Source organism: Alligator sinensis, unplaced genomic scaffold (genome assembly GCF_000455745.1).
Source record: "Alligator sinensis unplaced genomic scaffold, ASM45574v1 scaffold594_1, whole genome shotgun sequence".
In the NCBI taxonomy this organism is placed as follows: domain Eukaryota; kingdom Metazoa; phylum Chordata; order Crocodylia; family Alligatoridae; genus Alligator; species Alligator sinensis.
In genome coordinates this window covers 776,647-802,674 of record NW_005842286.1, presented here as the reverse complement: position 1 = coordinate 802,674, position 26,028 = coordinate 776,647, and the positions used below count along the sequence as shown (strand labels likewise).

Sequence of the window (26,028 nt, the reverse complement as noted above, 5' to 3'; positions counted from 1 at the left end):
TTCCTGCTACCATGCAGGCCCATACCCTCCTCCCTGCAGATCGCTGTTGGTTCAGAAATGTCATTTGTAAAATACTTTGGGAGCAAAGGCACCGAGAGAGATGGAAAATCTTACTGGCCATTTGGGGTTTTAATTAAAGTAATTTAGAGCAGGAAGGAGCCACTTAAAGCATGAAAGTAGAATGAAAGGTCTTCTGAAAGGCAGATCAAAACCCTACTGTTTAACCAATATACACAAGTTGGCAGAAAGATTTGTGTTGGGCTGAAAGGGGTCTTAATGGAAAAATTCAGATGACAAATTCTGTTTGGGTTTCTTTTTACTCATGAAGAGGTTTTATTGCTTGCCTTTCCTCTTTACTTTCCCCACACTTTTACTTGTCTCCTCCGAAAAGAAGGAAAAATAAAAAAACCAAACCCTACACTGGGGAGAATGCCCCTCCAAATTTAAAACCCAAAGTTAGTTTTGTCAAGAAAACGAACGTGCAGATTAAATGAAAAAGTCAGTTTGTCCGTTCCCCACCACAAAAAATGGACCCTGGTTTTCCTCTCGGCCCTGCTACGAGCCAAACGTCAAGGGGGGAAGGATCTTTTACCAGATCTCAAGTCACAAGAAGCAATTCAAGCTTTCTTCCCGGGAGAGGGCAATGTCGTAGTTTGGTGAACTTGAGCTGTGAGTCGCAGTGAAGAGCATCCCGTTGGATTCGTTCTAGGGCCACATCTATGTCTTGGCTCCTGCCTTATTACCCATCGCTGCATAATGCTGCTCACATAGCTGATGTCCATTTAAAATACACTGAGGCCAAATTCATCTCGGGTCCACGCCACCCATGTGTTGCAGCTGAATTACGCCCTCTCTGCAACTGACCCCTCCGGCATGCATTTTCCCCCTTCCTTTTTTCTAGGTAAGAAGGGAAGAGATTTACATCCTCTTAAAGGGGATAATCATGGACAAGACATGAGCAGAAGACGTCACTCACTGCAACGCGGCTCCCAAGGGTGTGCTAGCAAGGAATTAAATAGAGCTTAGCGGGGGCTGCCAGGGAGCATTCGACTTGCAGGGAGGGATGGCAAACACCTGGCTCGGGTCATGCAGCCAACAGCCAGTAGTGTGATGGCAATGTAACCCTGGCTTGCACCTGCATCAATCCATCCCAGCAAGCAAAGGGCAGGGGGAACACTGCTGGGTGCTGGGGTCTGGAGATAGGTCAGGGCAACCCCAGCTTCATTGCCTTTCCTGTGAGCACTAACATTTGCCAGCCCGGTGGTGCATACCTACAGAGGAAGCTAAAAAAGGACTTGGGTCCTGAAAGTGTGGCCCCCTAAACCCACATTTAGACCTCAGAGCAGCCTGATTTAAGTGGTGTGGGGCAGTGGCAGCTCCTGCTAAATTTGCTTGGGTCCCTACACATGGCTTTTGCTGGCTAACATTTTGGCCAAAACTATTTCCTGACTCTGAAGCCATCACAGAAGGGTATGGTTGTAGCTGTCCACGGGTCTTGTCCTTTGGCATCAGATGACTAAAAGCTAGTTTCAGCGAGCGTGTCTACATGCAGTATTGCCAACTTTCACAATTTTTGGCATTGCTCTTAAAGTCTACATTTTGGGAATATGAAAACCATAGCTCTTTCTTATATATACTTATATAAAAGAAAGAGCTATGGTTTTCACATTCCTGAAACACAGACCAACGGCCAAAATCATGCAAGTTGGCAATACTGTACATGAGATGTTTACTGTGGAGCTGACTAATTAGCTCTTTAGTAAAGTGTCACTGTCTACGTGTGTGGTACTGTTAGGCCGGAGTAAGCTAATTAACTCCGCCGTAGGATAGTACTGCCAGACACAAGTACGGCAAGTTATTTACTCCACTGCGTTGCATGTGTAGACACTGCCCCAGCTGTCCTTGTGCCGCAGCCAACCCCTCCGCAACACACTGAGCTAGGCTGGAGCAGCTCCATGCTGGCAGGCTGGCCCCCAGGCCCTCTGCCAACCAGGGCTGCTCTGACCTGGCTCAATGTACTGCGTTCGCAGGCACATGTACAAACGTGGTACCCGGGAGCAATACACTGTGGCACAAACTACACTGGAGTTTATTCATTTGCATTAATTGCACGTCTAGATGCACCCAGTCAGTACCAATTAAATCTCATGCTTCTGGGCTTCAGCCGTGCTCCTCCAGGGGTCAGGAAGGAATTTACCCCCGCACTGCCTGCAATTGGCCCCGTGCATTTAGGAGGACACGACCTTCCTCTGAAGCATGGATCATAGCAGGAGAGGGTGGAGCAGTGCCCAGAGGTGGCACAGAGAAGCCACTTTCTTAGAGGCCTGGTGGCTGTGTCTTCCCCCGCTCCTCGTCCAGCGGATTGTCATCCCTGGGGCCTGGAAGGAAGGGGCTCCCCTGTCTTCTGCTGGTGGCACCCAACCGTTTAGCCTTTAATGTGACTCAATGAATTGGACTCAGCAGAGTGGTAACTGAGTGCAATGTAATGGCCTGCAATGTGGAGATGTCCGGCTGCCTGATCTGATGCCTCCTTCTGTCCTGAAAGCCTAGGAAAAGGAGGCTCCATAACTTCAGGAGCATTACAAATCCCCAATTCCACTGTGTCAAGAGGAAGGATGGACCAGGGGTTACCATGGGAGGTGGGAGATGCAGAATGGATCCCCCAACTCTGCCACAGGCTGGTTTTCTTCCCGACTCCAGATTTGGAGAGCGGTATGACCCCAATAGAAGAGCAAACCCTACAGCCAGGAACCTGTGAGTTTTCTGGTACCGGCAGGAGCATCGGTGCATCCCAATCAATACCTCCCAGCCTTTGCCATGGCCAAAACCCAATTCTCCTTTCCCAAAGCCATTTGCATTTGTGAGGGGGGAAAGCATCCTTCCTGGCCCCAGCTGGTAACCAGCAAAAGCCACGAGGGAGGGGAATACCAGTCGCTTTCTCCTCTGCAAGAACTAGCTTTGCACCTAGCCTGCAGACTGCAAGCGCCTGCTTCCACATCACTGCCACCGAGAGGTGCGCCCAACCCCCCTGCTCTGGTCGACCACCCTTGCCACAAGCGTCTCCATTTCAGTCTCAAAGCGATGCCGGTTCCTGGCCCTATAGCTTTGTTTGGAAGATCAGTCCAAAACATTACCTCTCAGATAAGTTTAGACATCTGAAGAATTTATTTTTAAATTACAATATTTACTCGATTCTAAGATGAGGTCTCCCCCCCCACCATTTAACATGGAGGGAGCTCCTAGTCTTAGAATCAAGTATGAGGGCAATAGGGGAGGGCAGGCGGCTGGAGCCACAGTTGCAGCTGCTGCCTGCCTCTCCCCATCCATCCTCCCACTGATTCTGCACCCTGCAGAAACAGTGGAGAGTGGGGGGCAGAGGGGGCAGGGGGCAGGCATAAGCAGGAGACAACCTGCTTGACCTCCCCATGCCACCTGCCCCCCTGCAGCGGTGCGGGGGTATGGACTGAAGACAACCCTCCAATCATTAGAGTCTGTTCATGGAAAACGTTAACAAATTGAGGCAGACAAGGCTCCTTGGGTGAATTTGATATCTTTTATTAGACCAACCCAAATAGTTGGGGAATAGTTATTAAGCAAGCTTTCGAGTTCAAAAACCCTTCGTCGGGCTCAGGAAGCTGCAGCAGTTGGTGTGTGCTCTTCCTGGATGGGGTGAAAAGTAAAGAAGCCAGGGGCTGGGCTGGGGAGTCAGTTGCCAGGCAGATTATAATGTATGAAAAATCCAATGTCTATGTTTAGTCCCTGATCTCTAGTATCCAGCAGGTTGATGAAGTGGAGCTCATAGGCTCGTCTCTGGGAAGTGCTGTGTAAGTTTCCCTTGAGGATCAGGACTGAGAGATTGGAGAGAGAGTGGCCCTCCTGTGAGAAATGTGCCCCCACCGGTAATTGGGTGTTTCTGTCTTTGATGGATTTCCGGTGTGCATTCATTCTGGTGCGCAGTTGTTGTCTGGTCTCTCCTACATATCTTCCATCAGGGCACTTGGTGCATTGGATGAGGTATACTACATTCCTGGAGGTGCAGCTGTAAGATCCTGGGATGCTGATGGCTCTGTTGTGGGGTGTAGTAATAGTGGGGGTGGTGGAGATGTGGGGGCAGGTTTTGCATTTCTTGTCATGGCACGGTCTGGATCCTTTTGGTGTGTTCTGGGCTTGAGGAAGTTTGCTTCTGGTGATGAGGTTGGCGAGGTTCGGTGCTTGTCTGAAGGCTAGGATGGGTGGCTCTGGGAAGATCTTTTTAAGAATAGGGTCTTTTTCTAATATGGGTTGCAATTTTTTGAGGATTTTCCGTACAGGTTCAAGGGATGGGTGATAGGTCATAACCAGCGGTGTGCGATTTGTGGGTGTTTTTCTTCTGTACTGCAGCAGTTCTTCACGTGGTATCCAGGTGGCTCTTTCAAACGTGCGATCTACCTCTCTGGAGGAGTGTCCTTGCTGGGTGAAAGCCTTTTTAAGATTGGTGAGGTGGCAATCCCGGGTGTTCTCTTCAGTACAGATGCGGTGGTATCTGAGGGCTTGGCTGTATATCACTGCTTTTTTGGTGTGTTTCGGGTGATTGCTGGTTCTGTGCAGATATGTATGTTGGTCTGTGGGTTTCTTGTATACTGTGGTCTGTATTTTACCCTTCTGGATACTGATCCTTGTGTCTAAAAAGGGGATGTTGGTGTTGGAGTATTCTAAAGAAAGTCGGATGGAGGGATGGTGACTGTTGAATTTCTGGTGGAACTCAAGTAGAGATTCCAGGTTCTCACTCCAAATGATGAAGATGTCATCGATATATCGTAAGTACAGCAAGGGTTTGATGGTGCAGTTCTTGAGGAAGTCTTCTTCCAGGTGGCTCATAAAAAGGTTGGCATACTGTGGGGCCATTTTAGTGCCCATAGCTGTTCCCATCATCTGGAGGAAGTGTTGATTATTAAAAGTGAAATTGTTGTGTGTGAGGATGAAGTGTATAAGCTCAGTGATATCTTTGGGTCTGTATTCTGGGTTGTAATCTTGTTCCTGTAGATATGTAAGGCAGGCATGGATGCCATCCTGGTGTGGGATGTTGGTGTATAGGCTGGTAACGTCCATGGTGGCTAGGAGTGTGTTCCTGGGAAGGTGGTCTATGTTTTTAAGTTTCCGTAGCAAGTCTGTGGTGTCTTGGACAAAACTTGCTCTGTGGGTGACAAGCGGTTTTAGGATGGATTCAACAAAACCTGATATTTCCTCAGTTAGGGTCCCATGGTTGGATATGATAGGTCTGCCAGGGTTCCCTTGTTTGTGGATTTTAGGGAGCATGTAAAAAGTCCCTGGGTTAGGTAGCGGGGGGATCAAGGTCTGTAGTTTTTCTTGTAATCTTGGTGGAAATGATTTGATGGTATTGTTGAGTTTTTTGGTGAAAAGGGGAGTAGGATCTTCTTGTAGTTCTTTGTAGTAGGTGGTGTCAGAGAGCTGTCTGTTGGCTTCCTTTATGTAATCCTCACGGTTTAGGATGACTATGGCTCCTCCTTTATCTGCTGGTTTTATTACTATTTGGTGGTTAGATCTTAGAGATTCTATGGCCTTTTTCTCTGGTAGAGAGAGGTTGTTATGAGTCAGAGGTCAGAGTATGTAGTGTTTCTTTCAATGTCCTTCAGGGATCTGAATATGTCGGACAGAAATTTAGGCCTTTAGAAAGGACAGATTTTTCAGTTTTGGTAAGCGTGTGTGTGGAGAGATTGATAATATTTGTGGGTTGGTTGCTGCTTGCAGTTTCATCGAGTCTGAGGTTGGAAGGTTGTACGGTGTTGGTGTTGTTCCTCTGATGGTTGTTTTGTGGCTGGGGCGCTTGTTCTTGGAGCAATTTGTTCCATTTCTTCTTTTTGTGTAGGATGAATGCTGTAGAAAGTTTTTCGTAGTCTCTTTGTATCCGCTGTATATTGTCAGGGAACATGCATGGATTTCTATCTTTTAAGTTGTCGCAGTGTATGACGATTTCCTTCCTGAGTTGGTCTCTTTTGGAGTAGATTAGGTGAAGTAGATGATTTCTAATTTTCTCTGAAGTTCTTCTGCACAGCTGCAAAGCATATTTGGAGTTGTGTGTAGTAGTCAGGGGATTGTAGATGTTTAGTCCTCGGGGAATGAAGCTGTGTTTCTTGCAAAGGCTTAGAAAATATATGTCGCTGTTGAGTCTGGCTTCTTTCTTTTTCGTGTTGTACAGTTAACAAATTGATACATTTTCCATGTATGCAATCTAATTATTGAGGGAGGTCGTCTTAAATTTGGGGTCATCCTAGATTCGAGAACATACCGTGATCCATAGCTAGTTTGTAGCTATTTGGCCTTGTGCCAGGGGTGTCTTTTTTCACCTTCCCTAATGGTTACCCTACATATGGTAGGATCACGAGGGATCAGGTTCCCTATCAGACTGTTTTGCTAAACTAAACAAGCCAAGCTCCTTTCATCTTGAAAAAAACGTCTCCATTCTTAGTGGCCCTTCTTTGAACTTGGTATGGTTTAAATTCATCCTTTTTTTTTTTTTTTTTTGAACATTGGTGGGTTTTTTTGAACATTGGTGACTTGACCTGCATGTCGTGTGCTATATGGGGTCTTCCCGATGCCTCGCACAATAGTCTTAGTCCTGCCTTGTCACCACCCCGGGCAGATCTAGGATTTTGAAAAGGGGGCTGCACAAGGTGAGGTGCATCGTCACATATAACACAACACATTTTTCTCCAGGTAAGTACAAACTAGAAGCTTTGCTAATATGCTGGGGACCTAGGGCTGTATTATTCGATTTAAGATTGAAGCAAAAATAAATATAACTTGTGGAATGAGTTAAAAACTGTCTACAGGGCTGTGAAATAGGAGCGACATGACCACCTAATATACCCGAAAATCACGTTTGCTTTTTGCACTTGCATTGCATTGGTGGCTCGTGGCCATCCTGTGAAGCCTCGGGTAAATTGCTCAGCCTTTCTGCACATTGTTTCCTTGCCTATAATAGCACCCTGCTTCATAGGGATGTTATATGACTTTTCTCATGTTGGAGATTATGGCACTCGGAGACTGCAGAAATGGGGCCATATAAATCCTGTAGAGAGAGCTATGGGTCCGCTGGAAAAGCCATTTAGTTTGACCTCCCGCAGGGAACTTGGCCAACTTAAAATGAGCTCCCAAAGCAGGAAGTGAACTCCATAAAGTGGGAGCAAGGTCGTACTCACTTAATCCATATGAGCAGGCTATCGATCTCCCTTATTATTTCCCTAATTCGGGACATAGGTTGCCCTCTACTCCAAGTATGCCCCGTGGTGATCAGAGATCACGGTGCGACCTGGTTTAAGAGGTGGTTCAGACCCTGATTCATAACAGGAGCATTAGGGACCATCTTGTGCAGTCTAGCAGCCAGGACCATCGCTTTCGAAAGCCACAGCTTTGCGTTCAGTTCAGCCTGTCTGCGGAGATCCTGGGATGCTCTGTTAGCTGGGACTCGTATCAGAGATCAAACACTCTCCTCGGAGGGCAGGTAGGATCAGACACGCGGCGAAGTAAAAGTGGCACCTCCTTCCTGAAGAGCCGTGCTCCCTGTCTGCACAGCTCTTACCTCCTGATCTTATTAGCACAAGAGTCCTTGAGTCCTTTCAGCTCAGAAGAGCTGGCATAGCTTGGCGGCCAAGCTGGGGTCTGGTTTTCCGCCCTCATCTCAGCAACCAAAAGCAGCCCGATGCCATTAGCAGATCATCATGGGCAAGGGGTCTGGGGTGTAAAAAACCCAGCTGGGTTTCCAGCTTCTGAATGGTGTTTGCGGGACCATCCATTAGCAAAACTCTTGTTTGGGAAACTGGGTCCTGGTTTGACCCACAGGGACCAACTCCGAAGTTTCCACCACGTCACTTTAAGCAGGAGCCAGAGGCCGACTCACAACCTCGGGACCTTTTCCGAAGATCACCGGGTCTCCTCCCAGGTCCCGGGGGACTTCGGTGGCCCGTGGGAAGTTCTTGCCCCTTTGCCCAAGAAAGAGCCTGGTTGCTGTAGTGCTCACTAAGCAAATCTCCTCGCAGACAGACCAGAGGGATGACCTGAGAAGGTGCTTTGGCTCTGGGTGGTTTTAAAGCCACTTTTTTCCCTTACAAATTCTTGTCCTTTTTTTGTTTTATTTACAGCGCTTGGAAGATGGCGGTGCTGGAGGCGAAGGCCACCCCGGTGAGTCGGTCCTACTTCCATTTCACGTGGCTTTTGCTTTTTTATATGTTGTAAATAGACACATCCCACCGCTGCCCACACCCTGCCTCCCGCACACCCTCTGCAGAGGCGCTCCATAGAGATGCACAGTCGCGGGCTGCATGGAAAAGGCATCACACAGCCCCAGAATATGGCTAGAGGTTGTAATCACACCAGGAGTGGGGGGCAACCTCTGTTTCACTCCAGACCCCTCAGTCCTACAGAGATGCTGGGCAATGAGATGACCTTTCAAGGAGAGCCGCAGAGATGATGGGATTCAGAGGCAGTTGATGGCTTGATCTACAGCCCACTGCGGGCAACACGAATCTCCAAGGTGGGCTTGAAAGCAGGCCCTGAATAGCAAATGCACTATAGCTCACCGTTACATTGCACAATAAGAGACAGGCCCTTCCCCAAACAGTTTACAACCTAAATAGCCAAAGTGTGGAGGGAACAACTTGTTCATGGACACGGTCAGAAAGAGAACCCAGGTCTTTCCTGACTGTGCCCTTCCCACTACCCCACACTGCCACTTGAATAGCTGACTAAAGGGGCATGTCAGTCTGAGATGACCCCAAGGGTGTTCATCTCCATGGAGGGGAAGTTGATTATTTGTTAACTAGGAGTACTGGTGGGGGAAGCAATGAAGTCCCAGGGTCTGACTTTGGTGTGGTCTGAAATGTGACTGCTGGGTGTGCATACACATACCTGAGCTAGCTTTAAAATGAAGGAGCCCAGATACTGCTACCAGCGTGGAGCTCAGTGCTGTCTGGCTGCCCGGGTATTTAAGCAGGGGCTCCTGGGTGGGTTTGCACCCTGCTTGGTGCTTTATGATGCTGCAGTTACTCTGGTATTGGTACCCGAGCTAACTGCATGAGCGGCAATCACGGCTTAAGACCTGTCTTCACTGTGCCAGTAGGATGCTCAGTCTCACTGCCCTTGGGGAAACCTCTTGAGCGTGCTGGAAACCTGGGTCGTGAGCACAGTGCCAGGGACGCCCCTCACCACCTCATTTTGGGATTGGCACACATGGTGGGGCTAGCACCTAGTACCTCAGCATCATGATTGGGCTCTCTGCTGCCAGGAGCGTCAAACTTATGGCCAGATCCAGGCCATGGAGCAGTGTTGTGTGGCCTGCAGGGCTTGTAGAGGGTTTGGGGGTTTAAGAGATGGGGTCCACTGCTGAAATCTGGGGCACAGAGCCCTGCCAGCCGTGTGTGCTAACAGCAGAGGGCAAGCGATGGCTTCATTAGCTGCTGTGGTTCCCTGATGTTGCTTTCTCTGCCACTACCACCACAAAGAGACTCAACGGGGGCTGCTGCTTTTCTGGGCACAAGAATTTCCCCTTGAGTTCGGGGGCTGCTGGCACTGGACGCCTGATCTCACTCCTGCGGACTCTTTCACTGAAGACCACCATCTGCAAGGCAGCAGCTATTGCAGCAGCTTTCAAGCTTTTGGGGCCACGCACCCTTTTACCTGCGCATCTCTGCACATTCACCAAAATCTGCCATTGCTCACTGCGCATTGACCGATCAGCTCCACCACCTCATTAAAATGCAGGGAAAACACCACGTAGCCCCAGTTTGAATACCACTGGCTGAGACAGCTGGGGCTTCACCTCCACTGCTCTAGCTATGCTGCCAGACCTTAGGCAGATACAGCTGATACTGCGGGGAGGGAAAAGGCTTTTTTCTGGTACAGTTCAGGCAGATTCAGAGCCAGAAATAAGCTCTATGGCAAAAGCACTTTGTCCACAATTTGAATCTATGCAGTTGAGCTTTTAGCAGCATAGAAAGCCTATGCCCTGGAGCTTTTAGCAGCGTCGCGCCCTGCTCCACCAGCAAAAATGTCTGGTGGGGAGCTGGCCTGAGAAGTAATTCAACAGATCGAAGCCTGGAGCTGGAGGGAGGATGTGACCTGAGAAGGCTGCTGGGGGCCTCAGGAAAGGCTACAGCAGTATTAGGCAAGCCAAGGCTGCATCCCTTCAGCTGGTGGTTTGTGGCGAGTTTTAGGAAGAGAAAAGATGTGTGGGGTGGGGGGGCACGGTTAAGCTTGGTGGCTCCAGCCCTCTGCTTTGTCAAGTGCCAGTGGAAAATCAAACTGCCTGGTACTGCTGGGGGAGAGTAGCACCGTGAAGAGCGCACGGAGAGCGTGCGTGCTCTCGCAACGCTGGCCTGACAGCCGTTCAGAAAGGCACGTTTCTCCGAGGAGCGAAAGCTGCTAATTGGGGATGGAATTAGCAGTGGCTTTTGGAGCTGACCTCTCCAAATGAACCCGCTAAATGGATTTCTCTCGAAGAAGCGGCGGCAGCCTCCTCCTTGTTGTGCCGGAGAATAAATTGGAGAAGGTCCTTTGTGAACGCGGGGGCTGGTGCCTGCGCGTCCTGCCTCCCGCGGGGGCTCTGTAGTGCATGCGGCAGAGTGCGGGGGACCCTCCTGGGCTCTGCTTGCTTTCTCCTATTGTACAACTGCTTTGCAAAAAAATCAAATCACTAGCTAAAGCTAAGGGAGTTCGGGGGAAGAGCAAACACACGCAAATAGGATGCACTTCCTCTGGACTCGGCCGAGGTGTTCAGGGAACGCGCCGCACTGCTGTCAGTAGATTTTGCGAAGCCACGAGGGGCTGGCGAAAGCAAGTCTAAGTGCCGGCTTTGCAAAAGGAAGTCGTGTGATCCTGGCAACTAGCGTAACTGGTTCTTTAACCTGAGAAAAAGGCCATGGGCCATGTCCTGGGGTCCTCTCAGTGCACCTTGCCTGAAGAAAAATTGAGCAAGTATTTGGCACAGAACCGTGGAGCCAGGATTTGATCTCTGCTGCCTGCTGCTCATCTGTGAAGGGGAGCTCTCATAGATTCACAGATTGTAGGGGGCTGGAAGGGACCTCGCAAGCTCATCGGGTCCAGCCCCCCTGCACTAGGCAGGAAATGGGAGCTTTACCGTGGGCATCAAAGGGGCCACGGATGGTCGTGGGGCCCCGATCCTGCAAGGACTTCATAGATTTCATAGATTTCATAGACATTGGAGCTGGAAGGGACCTCGGAAGATCATCGAGTCCAGCCCCCAGCCCAAAGGGGACTTAAGTAGGAATGCTTGAATTTTTCTCTTTCCTCTGCCTTATATTTGCTCTGGGACCTTGGACAGACCCTTTCCCTCCCATAGCTCAGTTTCCCCTTCATAAAATAGGGGTGCCGTCTCTCATGGAAGCTGCGAGCAGTAGTGCCGGTGGGGCTTTCTGAAGATGCCACGTGCATGATATAGCATCTTAGAGGTTAATGGAAGAGGGGAGAAGAGACCCTGGGTCACACCACATCTGAGGATTGCGGAAAGGTTTGTGCTCTGACAACGGGCAGGGGAGGAGGAACTGGATGCTGCAGGGGTCCATGCGCCTGGAGTAGGGGGTAGTTTTGGGAAGAGCAGGAGTCTGAAGTCCACAAGGAAGGCGGACCCCTTGATATCTGCGATGGGAGCAGGGTGGTAGGAGGCAGGAGACCTGAAATGAAGGAGGGAGTTCAGAGCAAGAGGCCAGGAATTAGGAACCACGTGCTTTGTCCTGGTTTTGCCCGTGGCATCACACATCTGTGGCTCAGTTTCCCCTGTTGTGCAGTGGAGGACAAACTCTACCGTGGGAAGGAGAGCGTGCTGCCTAGGGACACTCGTTACTGCCACAGCGCCTCCGGCTCCTGGCTCTGTCCTACGGCCCCAGGGCAGTGCGATCGGGGGTTAGGAGGAGACAACAGCGCGTTTCTTGGGGCTGTGCATTCCTCCTTCCTTATACCTTACTAGTAGGAGCCGGGCATGCCGGCAAGCACATCAGATCACGGCCAGTACTGAGCTGTCAGAGGAGGCCAGGCCCTTCGTCTCCTGTTGTCTCCTGAGGAGGAAGATGCTCCCGACCGCACCCAACGGCAAGGAAGCAGCAGAGAGAGACCCGCTCTCCTGCACATCTCCGCAGCCTCCTTCCCAGCCAGGCGAATCCCGCCTCACCAGGACCTCCACCGGGGCTCTCTGCTTCACAGATGAGGCATAGAGAGGATTAAGTGACTGGACCAAGGCTGCACGGCAAGTCATTGGCAGGAAACTCCCTGCTCCGCACCCACACCCGCACACAAGCCTCAAGCCATCTGCCGTAGCGTTTCTCATCGCCCCAATAAGCTCCACCGCTTCTTCCTGTGCTGCAGCGCCGAGGCAGAGGGGCGCCAGGCCGGGTCTGCAGACACAGCCTGGCCTCTCTGCTGTGCTGTGACAGCAGGCCGAGGCTCCCCAGGAGCTGCAAGGCCCCTCAACAGCTGGAGGGAAGCTACTAAGTGTGCAAGAGATTTCTTGGGACAACGAACAACAGAGCAGGAACCAGAGTGAAGGATACAGGCTAAAAACCAAGGGAAGACACCAAGTAGAGGGCTCCAGCTGGCACCTCCTGCTCCACAGAGGCACCTAGGGAGTCACTGGATGCCACCCAGTGAAACCCACTGAGATGTGCAGATGAGGGCAGGAAGACAGCCCCACACAGGATCTCCTGCAAACACAGCAGTGTGCCCAGCTCCCACTGATGCCACCCAAATACCCAAAAGGATCTGAGCCAACCTGACCACATCCTGGAGGTCTCACCCTTCCTCAAGGAGCTCCCTACTCCCTAGCCCACCTCGCTATGCCCATGCCCAGGCTTGCCCTCGGGAAGGGAGACAGCCTCATGTGCAAAACCCAGCCAGAAGGAAGCCGGAGCATGTCAGAGCCGGGGCGACGGCGATAAGTTGAAGGCAAGAGCGGTGCAAATCTAAAGTGAATAAGAACGAGAGGCAGATAACCTTGGATTTGCCTACCCTCTCCCCTTCTTGCTGTGCATGGAGAGCCAGCCCTGGACCCCGAGCCGCCGGAGCGCTAATTGTCTATCGAGCGAGCGGAGTGGGAGAAGGAGATTACGACACGCAGGCGACTGGGGCAAGGAGTCAGCGCGGGCTGGGAGGTTGATAAGCATTTTGATTGATGCTGCGCAAGGGACTGCGAGGCAGACGGCAAGCAAAGACTGTCCTCGCGTGGCCGCTCCAGCCCTGCCCTTGCAGTCCTCTCCGGCGCTCTCAAGGTCAGGCCTGCACGCACGCTGCCTTGTGAGAGGGAAGCCGGTTCGGGATCTGGATTGGGGCCGGGGAGCCCGCTGAGAGGGGATTCTCTGCCCAGTTGGAGAAGGTGCCCTCGTCTCTAGGAAGGTCGTAAGCTGTCCTTTGCTTTGTGGCTGCTGGAGGGTGCATCTCAGCCGTGCCTCTGTACAAAGCAAAGAAAGAAAGCAGCCGGGGCTGGAGACTCTTTATGCAGCACGGTCAGCAGGCAGCACGGAGATGAAAAGTCCAACCTCCGCTTCTCTCCTGCTGGCCCTTGCCCCTTCCCACTCCGTGTCAGAGCCTGTCTGGCATCCCAGTGCCTCTGGCTCCTGCCCGCTCGTCTTGTGGAGAGGAGGAGGTGGGGGGCAGAAATGCAAGCCGTTTGAATCGTCGTCCCGTCCTCCGGCCTCTCTTTGTCCACCCTGACCTCTTCGAGTTAGCGCCAAGCAAGAGGCCGAGTTTTCAGCTGCCCCGTTAACATGCGAAGCAGCTAATTAGGCCCTGTCCTGCTGGGCTGAGTGAAGTGATTTGGTTTCCCTCCAGCCGGGCAAGATAATGAAGCGTTGGATGCACCTCTCATCTGGGAGGTTGAAAGCCTGATAGGACTGGGGCCCGGCGTCCAGGCTTTTTTAGCTGTGGATATGGAGTCTGTTTGCCTGGCCAGCCTGGAGCAGAGCGCCGAGCTGTGCGGTGCAGGAGTCTTGCGTTCCCCTGAGAGCGCATGTGTAAAACACGCTAGGTACGGCAGCATGCAGATGTGTTGTTCTGGGGGAAACGCATGTCCTTACAGTCCGACAAGCAGGTGGCCGAGCCCCTGACACCCATCATTAAGGTCCTGCCAAGGCTGGGGGGGGAAGGACAGAGCTTTTGCTCATGCCTGTTTTCCCAGGTTCACTTTTGACCCAGTCTCCACCGCAAGGGGGTCTGATTCCCCACCAGCAGCTCCCTGCCAGGAGCAAAATGCTGGCAGTCGAACTGCACTCGGGGGGCTGCCTGCCATAGCGTTCCCAAGCCAGGCTGAATTCGAAGGTCCCGACTCAGAGATGTGCACCAAGGAGGGCAAGGCCCCCAAATGCTTTTAAACCACAGTTTATCCCTCCCTTATTCCAAACCCAGTTCTGCCCCTGCCCGGTCCTCAGCACAAAGTAGAGCAGCCTTGGGGCTGCTGTAAGTTGAGGTGGGTTTCAGCAGGCCCCTGTGAGTTGTTCTGCTGGCCCAGAGTGCCTGGAGCCCAAAAGGCTTTAGCCCTACCCCATTGCCAGCACATCCCAGCAAGCCCTGTGCTGGGGTCCGCATAGGATGTGCATTTGTTCAGCACGCGTAGGATGTTCCTGTATAGCAGGGGTGCTCGAGCCCTAGCCTGTGGGCCAGCTCCAACCCAGGGAGCCATATCCTCCAGCCCACCGGGCTTCCCGCAGATTTGGGAATTTGGTGGCAGGAGAGCAGCGGCAATTAGCACTGTCACTGCTCCCCCGCCACCAAATTTCCATGCACCATATCAGGCCCAGGAATGGGATCTGGCCTGTGGACCAGCCTGCCATTACTCATCTGGCACAGGTGGCATGCACACCCACCCCCCAGCACACAGCATCTGCATCGCTGGACTCCTCAGCTGGGTGCAGTTTCACTCCCACCCCAATTAGCCAGCCTGTGTTAACGGCAGCCGTGAAGCACTTATTTCCTACGTTCTCGTGCACAGCCTGTCCTGGGAATTTGATTCCATTTCTTTACCGAGCTGCTTGTTTCTGGGGTGAGGCCTCTGGAGAGCGTGGGACTGGCTTTTGAGCAACTCCCTGCTCTGCCCCTCCTATTAACATGTCTTTATCTGTCATTTTTAAGTCTGCTCAGGAAGCTTCTTAATGATCCGAGATCTTACACCAATTTGAAATGGGTTTCCTGCCCCTGGAAACATTTCTGTCCTTTATTGCACTAATGCGCAGGTGTCCCTCCAAAAAAGGGCTTCTGGATCTGGTCCTATTTCCATTGAAACCTATGGCACAATTCCCTGTTAGATTTACTGGGGGTAAGATCGGATCCCAAAGCAGCGAATGGATGAAGGCATCACCCAAAAAACAGCAGCCAGAGGGGTCCTTGCTAGGTTACAACTGCAGGTGCAAGGGAACAGCCGCGCTCTCTGTTTCCAAGCTGCGGCAAAGCCGGCACCATAAGGCAGCTAATCCACGTGTTCAATGTGCCGGGTATGAGCGGTGGGAATCGGGACGCCTGGGTTCGATTCTGGCTGGGCTCACTGGGGTGTCTCCGTGCCCCGTCTGCTCGGTGGCTGGGGTCGGGGAAGGAGCGTCAGTCTGAGCTGGACAGATGTTGGGCCCGAAGGAATGAGGAGTGGAGCGAGGGGGCTGGGACAGAGCATAACATTATGGCTGTTTCCCACTGTGCCAGGGCACTCAGCCCCCAGCCTGGTGCACCCATGGAATAAAGCACTGATGGGACCCTTGCCCTGTCTATGGACTGGTCGGGGTGCTAGCCTGTCTCTGATGCTGGCACGGTCCCTTTCTGGGCTGCACTTGCTAGAATTGCTCCCTTGGCTCAGCGAGGTGGCTTAGCTAGAGCTGCAATGGGTTGGAGCGGAGCTGGCAGTCTGCACAGACACCCACTCGTGCCAAGGATGCAAAACCAGGACAGGACTAGAGGTCTGTGCCGATCTCCCATCACAGCTCTAACAGGGGCATGTGGTCAGAAGGGGGTGGCTTTTATCTGCCCAGATGGGTTCAACATCTTCACAGCTCGTCATGTTTTGCACCCTCTGAGACCCAACTGCACCTGCTCCCTGAGTCCTCTAAACTCATTGCACTAATGGAGCTCCTCCGAGCTTCTTCTAGCCTTTTGCTTAACATGCAGGCCACAGAGGCCCGTGACACTGTCTGAGGCCAGGTGTAGGACATGGAGCTCTCTCAACATGGTTATAGTCCCAGCCTTGGCCTTGGCTGCAGTCTCTGTGCGGGCAGATGCTGTGTGCTGGGGGGTGGGTGTGCATGCACGCATGGGCACACGCGCTGCACACACAAGGCCTGGTCTAAGAAAGGACCTTAGAGTCACTGGTTACCCTAAGTTAATGTAACCTGCTGCAATGGCACGTCAGGAAAGGCATCAAGGCTCCCTGGCAGCCCAACCAAGGCAGAGCGCTGGGAGAAGAAGTGACTTTGGTGTCATTCCCAATGTCGGTGCTGTCCTTCCCTCCTAGGTCCATGTCTACGACCCTTATGATGACTATTACCAGACGGTGCCCCTGGATTCCCACCAGGCGATGTACATCAGATCTGGGTACTACGGCCACCAGTACGGCGGTATGTATGCTTCAGCACAGCTTTCTCCCCCTGGCTTTGATCATTAGGGGTCCAGATTTTGTGGGGGGACGGGCTTTGGCTACTGGGCTAGACTTAAGAAGTTGGAGTTTACATGGAGGATGTGGAACAGATCCCAGACACCCTTGCTGTCCGTCTGCTACATGATCCAATTCCCATCTCTAGAAGGCAGTGTTGCCCACCCCGTACATCCTCAATTGAGGGATGATTTTGCTCACTTTTCCCGGAGCCGAGAGGACGCTCAATTCACTCTGGAGTGAAGGGGACTTGATTTTTGCAACAAGGTTGAATTCAGTCCCCGACTAAGCTTACCCAGGAAAAGAGAAAAGATCCCGTTGTTATGTGGTACCCTTGCAGATACCATGATAAAAAGGATTAGGTTATACAGAATCCACATCCCTCTTATTTGGAGAAAAGCGAGAAATCAGCAAGAGCGTTGCTCCCAAGTGCATGTCACTGCTGCAGCCCTCTGGCACTTTCTGGCGGTATTTACCTGCACAAGTCATTTGAAAAGCATAATATTCCCTTTTCACCTGTTCCTGCATTGTAAGGGCTTGGGGCCTTTTATGGAATTGGATGGTTGCTGTGTTGACACGTCCTGGACTGGAATTATGGGAGACGGGCAACCAGATGGCCCCTCGTGGTGTTAATGCCACTTTATTCATGATTTTTTATATGGCCTTTATATGCCTTCTCTGCAGATTAAGGCATCTAATATGTGGCGAGGTGCCAAAATATTAACAGTGAACCTAGAGAGACCGACAGCTGTCAAGCCCAAAACTGGTTCTTCGTGCCATAAGAGGTAGTAAGAGTGCAGGGTTACCCCTCGCTAACCCATCCCCTGGCCTAGAAGGAAGGGAAGAGGCATTTGCTCCACATAATCTGACCAGCTCTTAGCAGGTGCCTGCAGAGGCGCTGCTTTGCAATGCAGACAGATGCCTGGTTGAGGCTGGGCTGAGACCCAGCCAACTCGCTGCATACAGGCCACTGGATGGGCAAGCAGCTGAGTGACCAGGAGCTTAGGAACCGAGGTCGTGAGAGGAGTCTGTGGCTAGCAACCAGAGGCCAGGGATGGGAGGCGGCGTCTCCCTGTCCTGGTCCAGCCTTGCCGGGCGTCTAACGAGCCAAAGCCCCTTGGTGCTCTGTGCTCAGCTCAGCTGGTCGCATCCCCAATGGTGGGGTGACATCTGGCGGCACCGTTTCGGAACTGCAGCTGATGGCAACTCAGTGCCAGGCTGTGGCGATTCGGCCTGTGCATGGCCAAATCCATCCCAACCTGCCCCGGCGCTTGTTGGGGGTCAGCACATGTGCAAACATGGCTCTTGCATCCCTGTGGGATGGAGTAGGAGGCAGGGTCTGCACTGGGACACTGCAGAGGTGGGGGAGAAAATGGGAAAGGGGGCTGATTGAAGGGTCGTCCCAATTTGGGACGTTGGGTCTCCAGCCCCTTTCATCTGACACCCCCCTAACGAGTCCAGATCTCAGCCTTAAACCTTCATGCTCTCAGGGAGCCTGACCCGAGCTGGCTATTTCCAGGTTTGCTTGCATTTTGGGGGAGCGGGGTCCCCAGCGGTGATACAAGAATCTCAGAGAAGTGGGGCTGGAAGGGACCTTAAGGGGCCACATCTAGTGCAACCCCCTGCCTGAGGCAGGGTCAGTCCCGTGCAAGCCACCCCATGTAATCCATCATCTAAACTCTGCATAAGACACCATCAGCCCTGATGCAACACAGACCTAACACCTGAACCTGCCACTGGTAAGGCAGGGGGACCACGGCAGCCAACATCCTGCTTCTATGCAATATTATTAATATACGCTCAAGAGCTCCCAGGTAAAGGCCGTGCCCCCACTACAGAGGAAGGCAAAAACCCCCACAGTCTGTACCAACATGACAATAGGGGAACATTCATTCCTGACCCCAAATGTGGCGTCGGTCTGACCCTGAGCGGAGGGGCAAGACCCTCTAGCCAGGAACCTCCGGGTTTGGTCCCAGCAGGAGCATTGGCACAGCCTGGCCTGCCTGCAGCCAACACCCAGTGCCTCCAAGGAAGGTTTAAAAGCATCCTAACATGCGGCAGACAAGGGGATGGGAGCAACCAGCAAAGCCCTGGGCATGGCCCAATCCCCATAGTAAAACATGGGCATCTCTACGCCTAGTGTCTGTCCAACCTCTTCTTGAGCACCCCCAGCGATGGAGAGCCCGCACCCTCCCTAGACGTCTATTCCACTGCCTCCCTAGTCTTGCAGCGAAGAAGTATTGCCAGGTATCCAACCTGCACTTCCTTTGCTACAACTTCAAGCCCAGAGCTCACCGGCTTTGCCTCGCATGAGGCTGTGCAAGCTCATTGCCGAGAGCTCTGGTTCCCCCTGCACCCGCGGCTCGGGTACACGGCGCCTTTGTGCGATTTCACAGGCGGTTGGGCCCAAGGCCTGGCTCAGCAGAGCTGAATTCTTCTTGGCTAATGGGCCCTATTGAGGCACTTTGGAAGAAGGCCCCAGATTCCCCGTTATTAACCTGCACGCACAAAGCCATTTTCGCAAAAGCCAGGCAGGGCAATGTATCCTGAGGGAGAGACATAAGTGTCTCTTCCCTCCTGTTAGCCTGCTTATAAATGTTCCTACAGCCAGAGCACCGTGGCTTCGGCTCCTAGAGAGCCAAAGCTTCCCCTCGGCCTAGCCTGGAGAGGCCACGATGTAGCTAGAGCCTGGACCTGGGTTATAATCCTGGTTTACCATTCAACCGTGGCCAACCTTGGTAAAGTCACTTTGCGTTTCTGTACCCATCAGACCAGATCACACTAGATCCCTTCTAGTCTTAAAAAAGGTATCACAGAGACAGGCCCCCCGCATAGAACAAATGTGTCCTAACACCACGTGGGGGAGATGGCTGTGTACCTGCCTGCCCAGGTCTGGTCTGTGCAGACACGTCTATATATCGTCATGCTTTAGTTGCATGCTTTCATGTAGCTGCCCGTCCTGCTCCGTGCACGTGGCAAATGGGTAGATTTTGCTGCTACATCGCCATAGTGGTGCACTGTACCCAGGGAGTGTGCCTCTCGGGTGACGTGCCTGCATTGCCCTATGTCTGCATTGCTATGTGTCTGCGTTGCCGTAGCATGCCATACGGTGATGTAGCGCATTGTTACGTCACCGCAGGGTGATGTCAATGCGCCCCGCTCCAGTCATCTACCAGCACAGCAGCGCGGACAAAAGCCCCGGCATGGAACAGTGCGACCAGCCAAGAGCGCTCTCACCGGCATGGATGATTTCCCTTGCTGTCCCGTACAACACCAGTTACACGGCGTAGGGCACACTGGATGCAGTCATTACTGAACCACTCAATGGGTTTGTCCAGAAAAGCATGGTCAGATTGATGCAGACCGGGGGGGTGCCTTCCTCTGTAGCAGGGACCATGCCTTCTTCCTGGGATATCTTAAGTTTATAGTATCAACCTTTTGCACAAGCAGGATGTCGGCAACTGTATTTCCCCAGTTTTACCTGTGGCAGGTTTGGGTGCGATGTCTTGTGTTATGCTAGGGTTGATAGTACGTTTACTAAGAAGATAGATTATGGATGCCTCTAGGATGGTTTGGATAGGGGTGATCCTGCCGGTCCTCTGGGCAGGAACCTCCCTGCTCTAAGGGGTTTGTTGCACTCGCTATATGGCCACAAAGCCGAAGGAGAGACAAAGCCTCACCACCACTGCTTTTTTGGGACCAGCGCGGTGCTGCCTAACAGCCCTGAGTACCGCACACAGCAACAGTCAAGCGCGCAGTGCCCCAGGAGGAGTTCCCAGCCCCCAATACAGGGATCCAGTGCAGATCCTTTCTGGACCCGCTTGCTCCCAGGTTGCCAGCTCCTGGAAGCAGTTGACCAACCAAGCCTCAAAAAAGCCACCATCCAAGAGTAGGTCAAGAAGGTCACTAGTCAGACAGGGGTCTTCATAGGAGCCCCCAGAAAGCCACTGTCTAGCAGAGAAGCCAAGTTGCCCGCTCTGCCCAAGCACCTCTCCCAGGAACTGAGAGCTGGAGGGACCCCGGGCCGTTCAGAGGCAGAGCTCCCCCTGGGATGGGCTGGGGGCTCCCTCCGCTCCCAGGCTGGAGGTGAAGGAGGGATCTTCCCCAGGCCACTGTCCTCCCTGCTCATCCTGCATCTCTGTGTTTATGCCCCTCAGCGCCCGGCGTGACTCACGTGATCGTCCGCGAGGACCCCTACCGCGTGTCGGGAGACCACATGGCTTTGGGGCTGCTGGCCGGGGCTGCCACGGGGGCTGCCCTGGGCTCCTTCATGTGGATGCCGTGCTGGTTCTGAGCGGAGGCTCTCCCACCTTCTGCGCGGGACCGGGGCTCTCTCCAGGAGGCCGGCGGGGCGCTGCCTGTAACGTAGATCCCTGTAAGGCTCCCCTCTCCCCCCGAGTAACTCTGCTGCACTTTGCTTGCCGTTCCCGACTAGGCACGTTGGCAACATAAATTGTTCTTTGCCTCCCAGGCCAGCAATCGTTTCATTCCCCCAGCACACATGACACGGCAGAGTCCAGGTGTCCCCAGCCCAGGCTGACCAAGGCAGGCTCTTCCCATCCATACTCTTCTCCCAGGGAAGTAGCGTGGTCTCTTGTGCTTCCCAGCCCCTGCCTCTCCTCCATTCTTCAGACCTTGGGCTTTCCCCTCCTGCCCCCGAGGGGATTGAAGCAGAGATGGGGTTGCATCTTCAGCAGGTCAGCTCTGTGGGAGGCAGTGGGGCAGCGCCCGAGGGTCCAGCCTTGCTTAGCCCATTGGGGTCCCAGACCTCTGCATTACATGCCGGCACTCACAAAGTAGCAAGCGCTCCCTCTGGATCGGATGCAAGCAACGCCCTGCATCAGTCTGAGTAGGAAGCCACGGCTCCATGCCCAGAGCTTGAGCCTTCGCTTGTGGATGCAACACGGGTCCCGTCTCACCAGGCGGGGGGTGCCGGGTGCCTGGTTGTAGGCACTGTGCCTCTAGCTAGTCTGGTTGACAGAGAGCGGAGAGCAGAAGCCTTTGGCGTGTGTCACGTAACACGCAACGCAGCCAAATCCTTCTGTGCCTCACATTTCCAGGGACGCGTGTGCGACATGTATCGCACGCCCCTTGCATCAAACCTATTTAAAAAAAAAAAAGTGACCTGCAGTAGGACGGAGGCCCCCCTGTCCTTCCTCGGTGCTGAAGCCCAGGGCTTGGCCTGCTGGTTAGCCTTCAGCCCTTACAGCACAGGACTCCCTACAGGACTCCCAAGCCTCATCAGGTGCTCCCTGAGCATCTGGGGATAGCAAATGCTGTCCTGCCTTGTGGTAGACCCCGGAGGGCTGGAAGGGGACTCTTCCCATCCAGGCCCCTTCTCTGCCAGCAGCAAGGTCCTTGCAAGGAGGAAGACTAGGGAAAGGCGCAGGCTCCTGCTGCTCTGCAGCTTCACAGGCCAGTGACCCCTATTCAGGTGCCACCAAGGCTTTGTCCCACTGTGGCCCTTCCTTAGAGGAGCCGCCTGTTACAATCAGGGCCACTACTTGGGTGAGGGCGGCTTGCAGGCATCAGCTTCTTTGATGGAAATGGGGGTTGAAGGACGTTGAGGTGGCAGCAGGGAGCAGGCGGCAGTCAAGGTTGCCCGTGCCTCCTCCACCCGTGCACTTGGGTGGCCTTGCAGTAAGAGGGGACCTCATGTCAGCTCCTTCATGAGGATCGCCCATGGGTATAAGAGGACCCCAGGGCAGAAGAACGCTACCCCGCAGTAGAGCAGGGGCGTGAGAGCGAGTGTGAGACATCACAGATTGGTGTGTGCATGTGTGTATAGAGACAACTGTGAGAGAGAGAGAGAGAGATCACAGACTGTTTAATCAGCACAATATCATCGTTTTTGGACAGTCGGCAGTATAGCTCGCGTGATAGAGGTCTTGGCATCCGGGCCAAAGGCAGCACAAAAGGGGCATGGTGTGCTTGAGGAAGGGTATCTGACCATGTAGAAACACCCACTCCATGCATGGGCAAAGAGGGCACAGCAAAGGCCGTAAGGCCACCTGGACTTGGTCGCTCCTGTGCTTCTCCTGAACAGTTTTCTGCTGCGGCTTTTTGTTGAGGATTTCCCAAGGTTAAAAAGACAAAGTGTTTAAAGAGGGCAAAGCCAGGCCAGACTGACTCGGTGTCCGGCACTCCTTTACTTTCCGTGTGCTCTGACAAAGCTGCATTTTCCGTGGTTCTCGAGGACAGCGCAAGAAGACTGCCCACTCTCCACTCCTCGCCCCCGCTGCTTTCCCTCGGCCTCCCACATTTCCCCAAGCTCTTCTTCCCTCGCCAGCTGCTCCCAGCCCACTCTTCACCCACTCGGTCCCAGTCTCCTCCGCTGCTGCTCCCCATCCTGCGCCCCCTCCATCACAGCTTCTTGCCGCTCATCTTCCCGCTGTCCTTGGCTTCCGCCTGCCTCACCAGCAACACCTTCATTGCACCTCACGCTGGCATCTGCCCAAGCCTCAGGCCCCTCAAAGCCTTTCTCCGCCAGCACATCTGCCCCACTGCACCTTTTCCACCCAGACGTGAGGACGTTCAGGTTCAGTGGCGGCAGGATTTTGTTTCTGTTTTACATGAGGAGCCCATGTCTTTTGCAAACTTCTTATTCCAAGTAGACTCCCAAATGCAGCCCCAGAAGAGCATGAGCATCCCCAAGCGTGACCCAAAACGATTATAATGGAAGGGGTCAGGCTTCCTAATGGGGGGTGGAGGGGGAAGGGGGCTTGCTCTGCTTCTCCTGTTACCTGGCTTCTCCCCTTTTGCTGCCTGAGCAGATGAGCACTTCCACGCTGTAGCGCTCAACTCTGCAGAGCCAAGGGCCTGATGCAGACCCTCGGTGCGTGGGAGGAGCGGAGGAGGAAGAGGGCACAGAGTGAGTAGGGGGGGCTGGCAGGATGCCTTCCCTGTGCCCCCAGCCTGGAGGAGGGGGCACCCAGGGAGGGACCGCAGCTCACCCGCCACCACTTTGCATTTCAAGAGGCAGGTGCGCGCTGCACAATGGCAGAGGTGGGGGCTAGAAGGCCTGACACCACGTACTTTCCTCCATCTCTTACCCCCTCTGCGGGCAGGAAGAGGAGGTGGTTACACCCCTCGGGTTTTCCAGGACCCCGCTGCAATCCAGTAGCAAGCCTTTGCCCCAAGATCCTCTGGTGCATTGTACAGCGCTGCATCGCAACTGCCTTCTGCTTGTGTCTCCGGCACCGCCGGGGCTCTGATGCTGTTTCTCTAGAGCTCCAGACCTTAATCCCAGCCACTAATGATCCCTCCTACAATTGCACCTCACGTGATCTCCCGCTCCATCGGGGCTAATACACCCTGGTTCTGGGCATCGCCCCAAGGGTGCTTATTAACACGGGCCCAGCCCCCCTTGGAGTTATTTCTTTTGTCAGCTCCTACAAGGCTATCAGGGATCATCTGGGCTGGATGTCTGCCACCCCGGTGAAAAGACACCTGGGCTGGATATCCAGTCTGTCACCCCAGTAGCAGCTCCGGGGACTTCAGAGCAGCCCCTCTGGGTTTGCAAGACCTTCTCTCTCTCTGTGGGGGAAAGAGGCATCTCCCAGCAGCAACACACTGTAGCATTCAACTGGTGGTAGATCTTTTCCCAAAAGAGGATGGACGGCACAGTTTACACGGTCCAGCAAGTGATTTCCTTATGTGCAAGTCAGGCAGGTAAGCCTACACCAGCAGACACGGTTAGAGTGAGGAGAAGCAGTCTTAGCCGTTGCAAGCTCATTTTAGGAGAGACAGAGGCACGTACCACGGTGGCGCAGGAACGCCGGCAGCGTTATGGACTTAAGTGGACATCACACCTCCTTGTCTGTGGCTAAGAGCCTAGATCAGGGGCGGGCAATTATTTTGGGTGGAGGGCCGCTTACTGAGTTTTGGCAAGCCATTGAGGGCCACATGACAGGCAGCCAGGGACAGATAAATACTAATTTTCTAAATTTTTTAGGGGCCCCGTGGGCCAGATAGAAAGCCTGGCAAGCCGCATCCGGCCCCCGGGCTGCATTTTGCCCACCCCTGGCCTAGATGATTGAAGGCGTGCCTGCCCACAGGGGGTTGGTAGAGCAAAGGACAAGGTTCATTTCTACTGCGACCTGCGCAGTTTGGGAGGGGAGGAAAAGGAGGACAGACTTTCCCCTTCTCCTCCAGACCAGGGTCCGGGGGGAGCCGACATCGGCACCCCAAGATCTCTGGGCTCCCAGAGGCTGGCTGGCTGGGGCATGGTCAGGGCCAAGGACCCCACCATGGACGTGGCATCAGGGGCTGAGGAGGGAGCAGCCGGTATCTGTGAACATCACGTAAAATGAGCCCCGGTGCAGCAACGCCCTGCCTGCCTCGACCCTGAGCAAGGCCGATGCTCCCGAGCCTCTGGGGGCGTCTCAAGCTCCGTACCCCACCCTCAAGAGGCACAAAGGCCCTAAAACATATAGACCACGGCCTCTTCAAGTCAGTTTGACTCTGGGAGAGCTACAGATTGTGGGGGACACCTACCAGCGACTCGGACCGACTGAAACAGGAGTTTTGCTTGCTCTCTCCCACCTTTCCGTTTGCTGTTGCTAGGAAATTTAGCCAGCCTTTCTGTCCAGCTGTATCTTGACCCACTTCGGTTCAGTTCTCATGGGTACAGTCGCTTTCCTTAATAGGAGATCGTAGCATCCTTAATGCCAAGATACTGGTGTTTTCTTGCCACGTCCTTTTCTCTTTTTTTTTTTCTTTTGTGTGTGTGTGCATGTGTGTCTCCCAGGGCAGAGTTCTGCTGCATTGCCGTCGCTGTAAATTCACTAAATTTGTGTATATTTTGGAGAACAAAGGCTATTTAAAAAAAAAAAAAATCTAATAAAAGGTGACTCTTCGCTATGTGTTGTGGAGCGTGTGGCTTCTTTTTCCTGCGTCGGGTCGGAGTGAGCACGGCACCATTGGGAGTTTCCAGCGAGTAGTGTGAATTCAAGATTAGATTCAAGATAGACTCGTCGTCTAGGCAAGGAGATCTTGGGACGCGCTTCTTCCCCGCCGCAGCGTGATTCTTAGCTGAACACCAGGTTAATGGAGTTGCTTATTGCCTTGAGCCTCTCAGACTCGACCTTCTTGGGCGCTATTTCCACCAACTAGTTACCGATGCAAACAGACGTTGGAAGCTCTGTAGGGAGCAGGGTAATGGCACGGCCTGAGTCCAGCTGCTCAGGATGAGCTGATAAAGGACGCCGTTCTGTGGGGTGGAAGGGGTTGAAGCTACTGGTAGAGCGCTTTGAAGACTCCTCCAAGACTCTGGAGAGGAGGAAACACACAGCTGCCTCCTTAGAGACCCACCGATACCCGCTTGTGGTGAACGGGCCAAATCCCTACCTGTCCTGAGCACAGCATGGTGCTTCAATGAGTGTCCAGCTTCCCTCCCCAGA

The 26,028-nt window shown here is 53.3% G+C and overlaps 1 protein-coding gene across 2 annotated transcripts in view; it reads left to right on the top strand.

Moving 5' to 3' along the window:
* The window catches only part of PLEKHB1 (pleckstrin homology domain containing B1), a 40,094-nt gene extending 14,611 nt beyond the window's left edge, over positions 1-25,483 (top strand). For both annotated transcript variants that reach the window (XM_006028063.2, XM_025209393.1), the window contains exons 5-7: positions 8,139-8,178; positions 16,490-16,592; positions 20,785-25,483. In XM_006028063.2, coding sequence (XP_006028125.1) covers positions 8,139-8,178; positions 16,490-16,592; positions 20,785-20,921 — 280 coding nt within the window. In that variant the 3' untranslated portion in view covers positions 20,922-25,483. The remainder of the gene's footprint in view (positions 1-8,138; positions 8,179-16,489; positions 16,593-20,784) is intronic.
* The last annotated feature ends 545 nt before the right edge of the window (positions 25,484-26,028 follow it).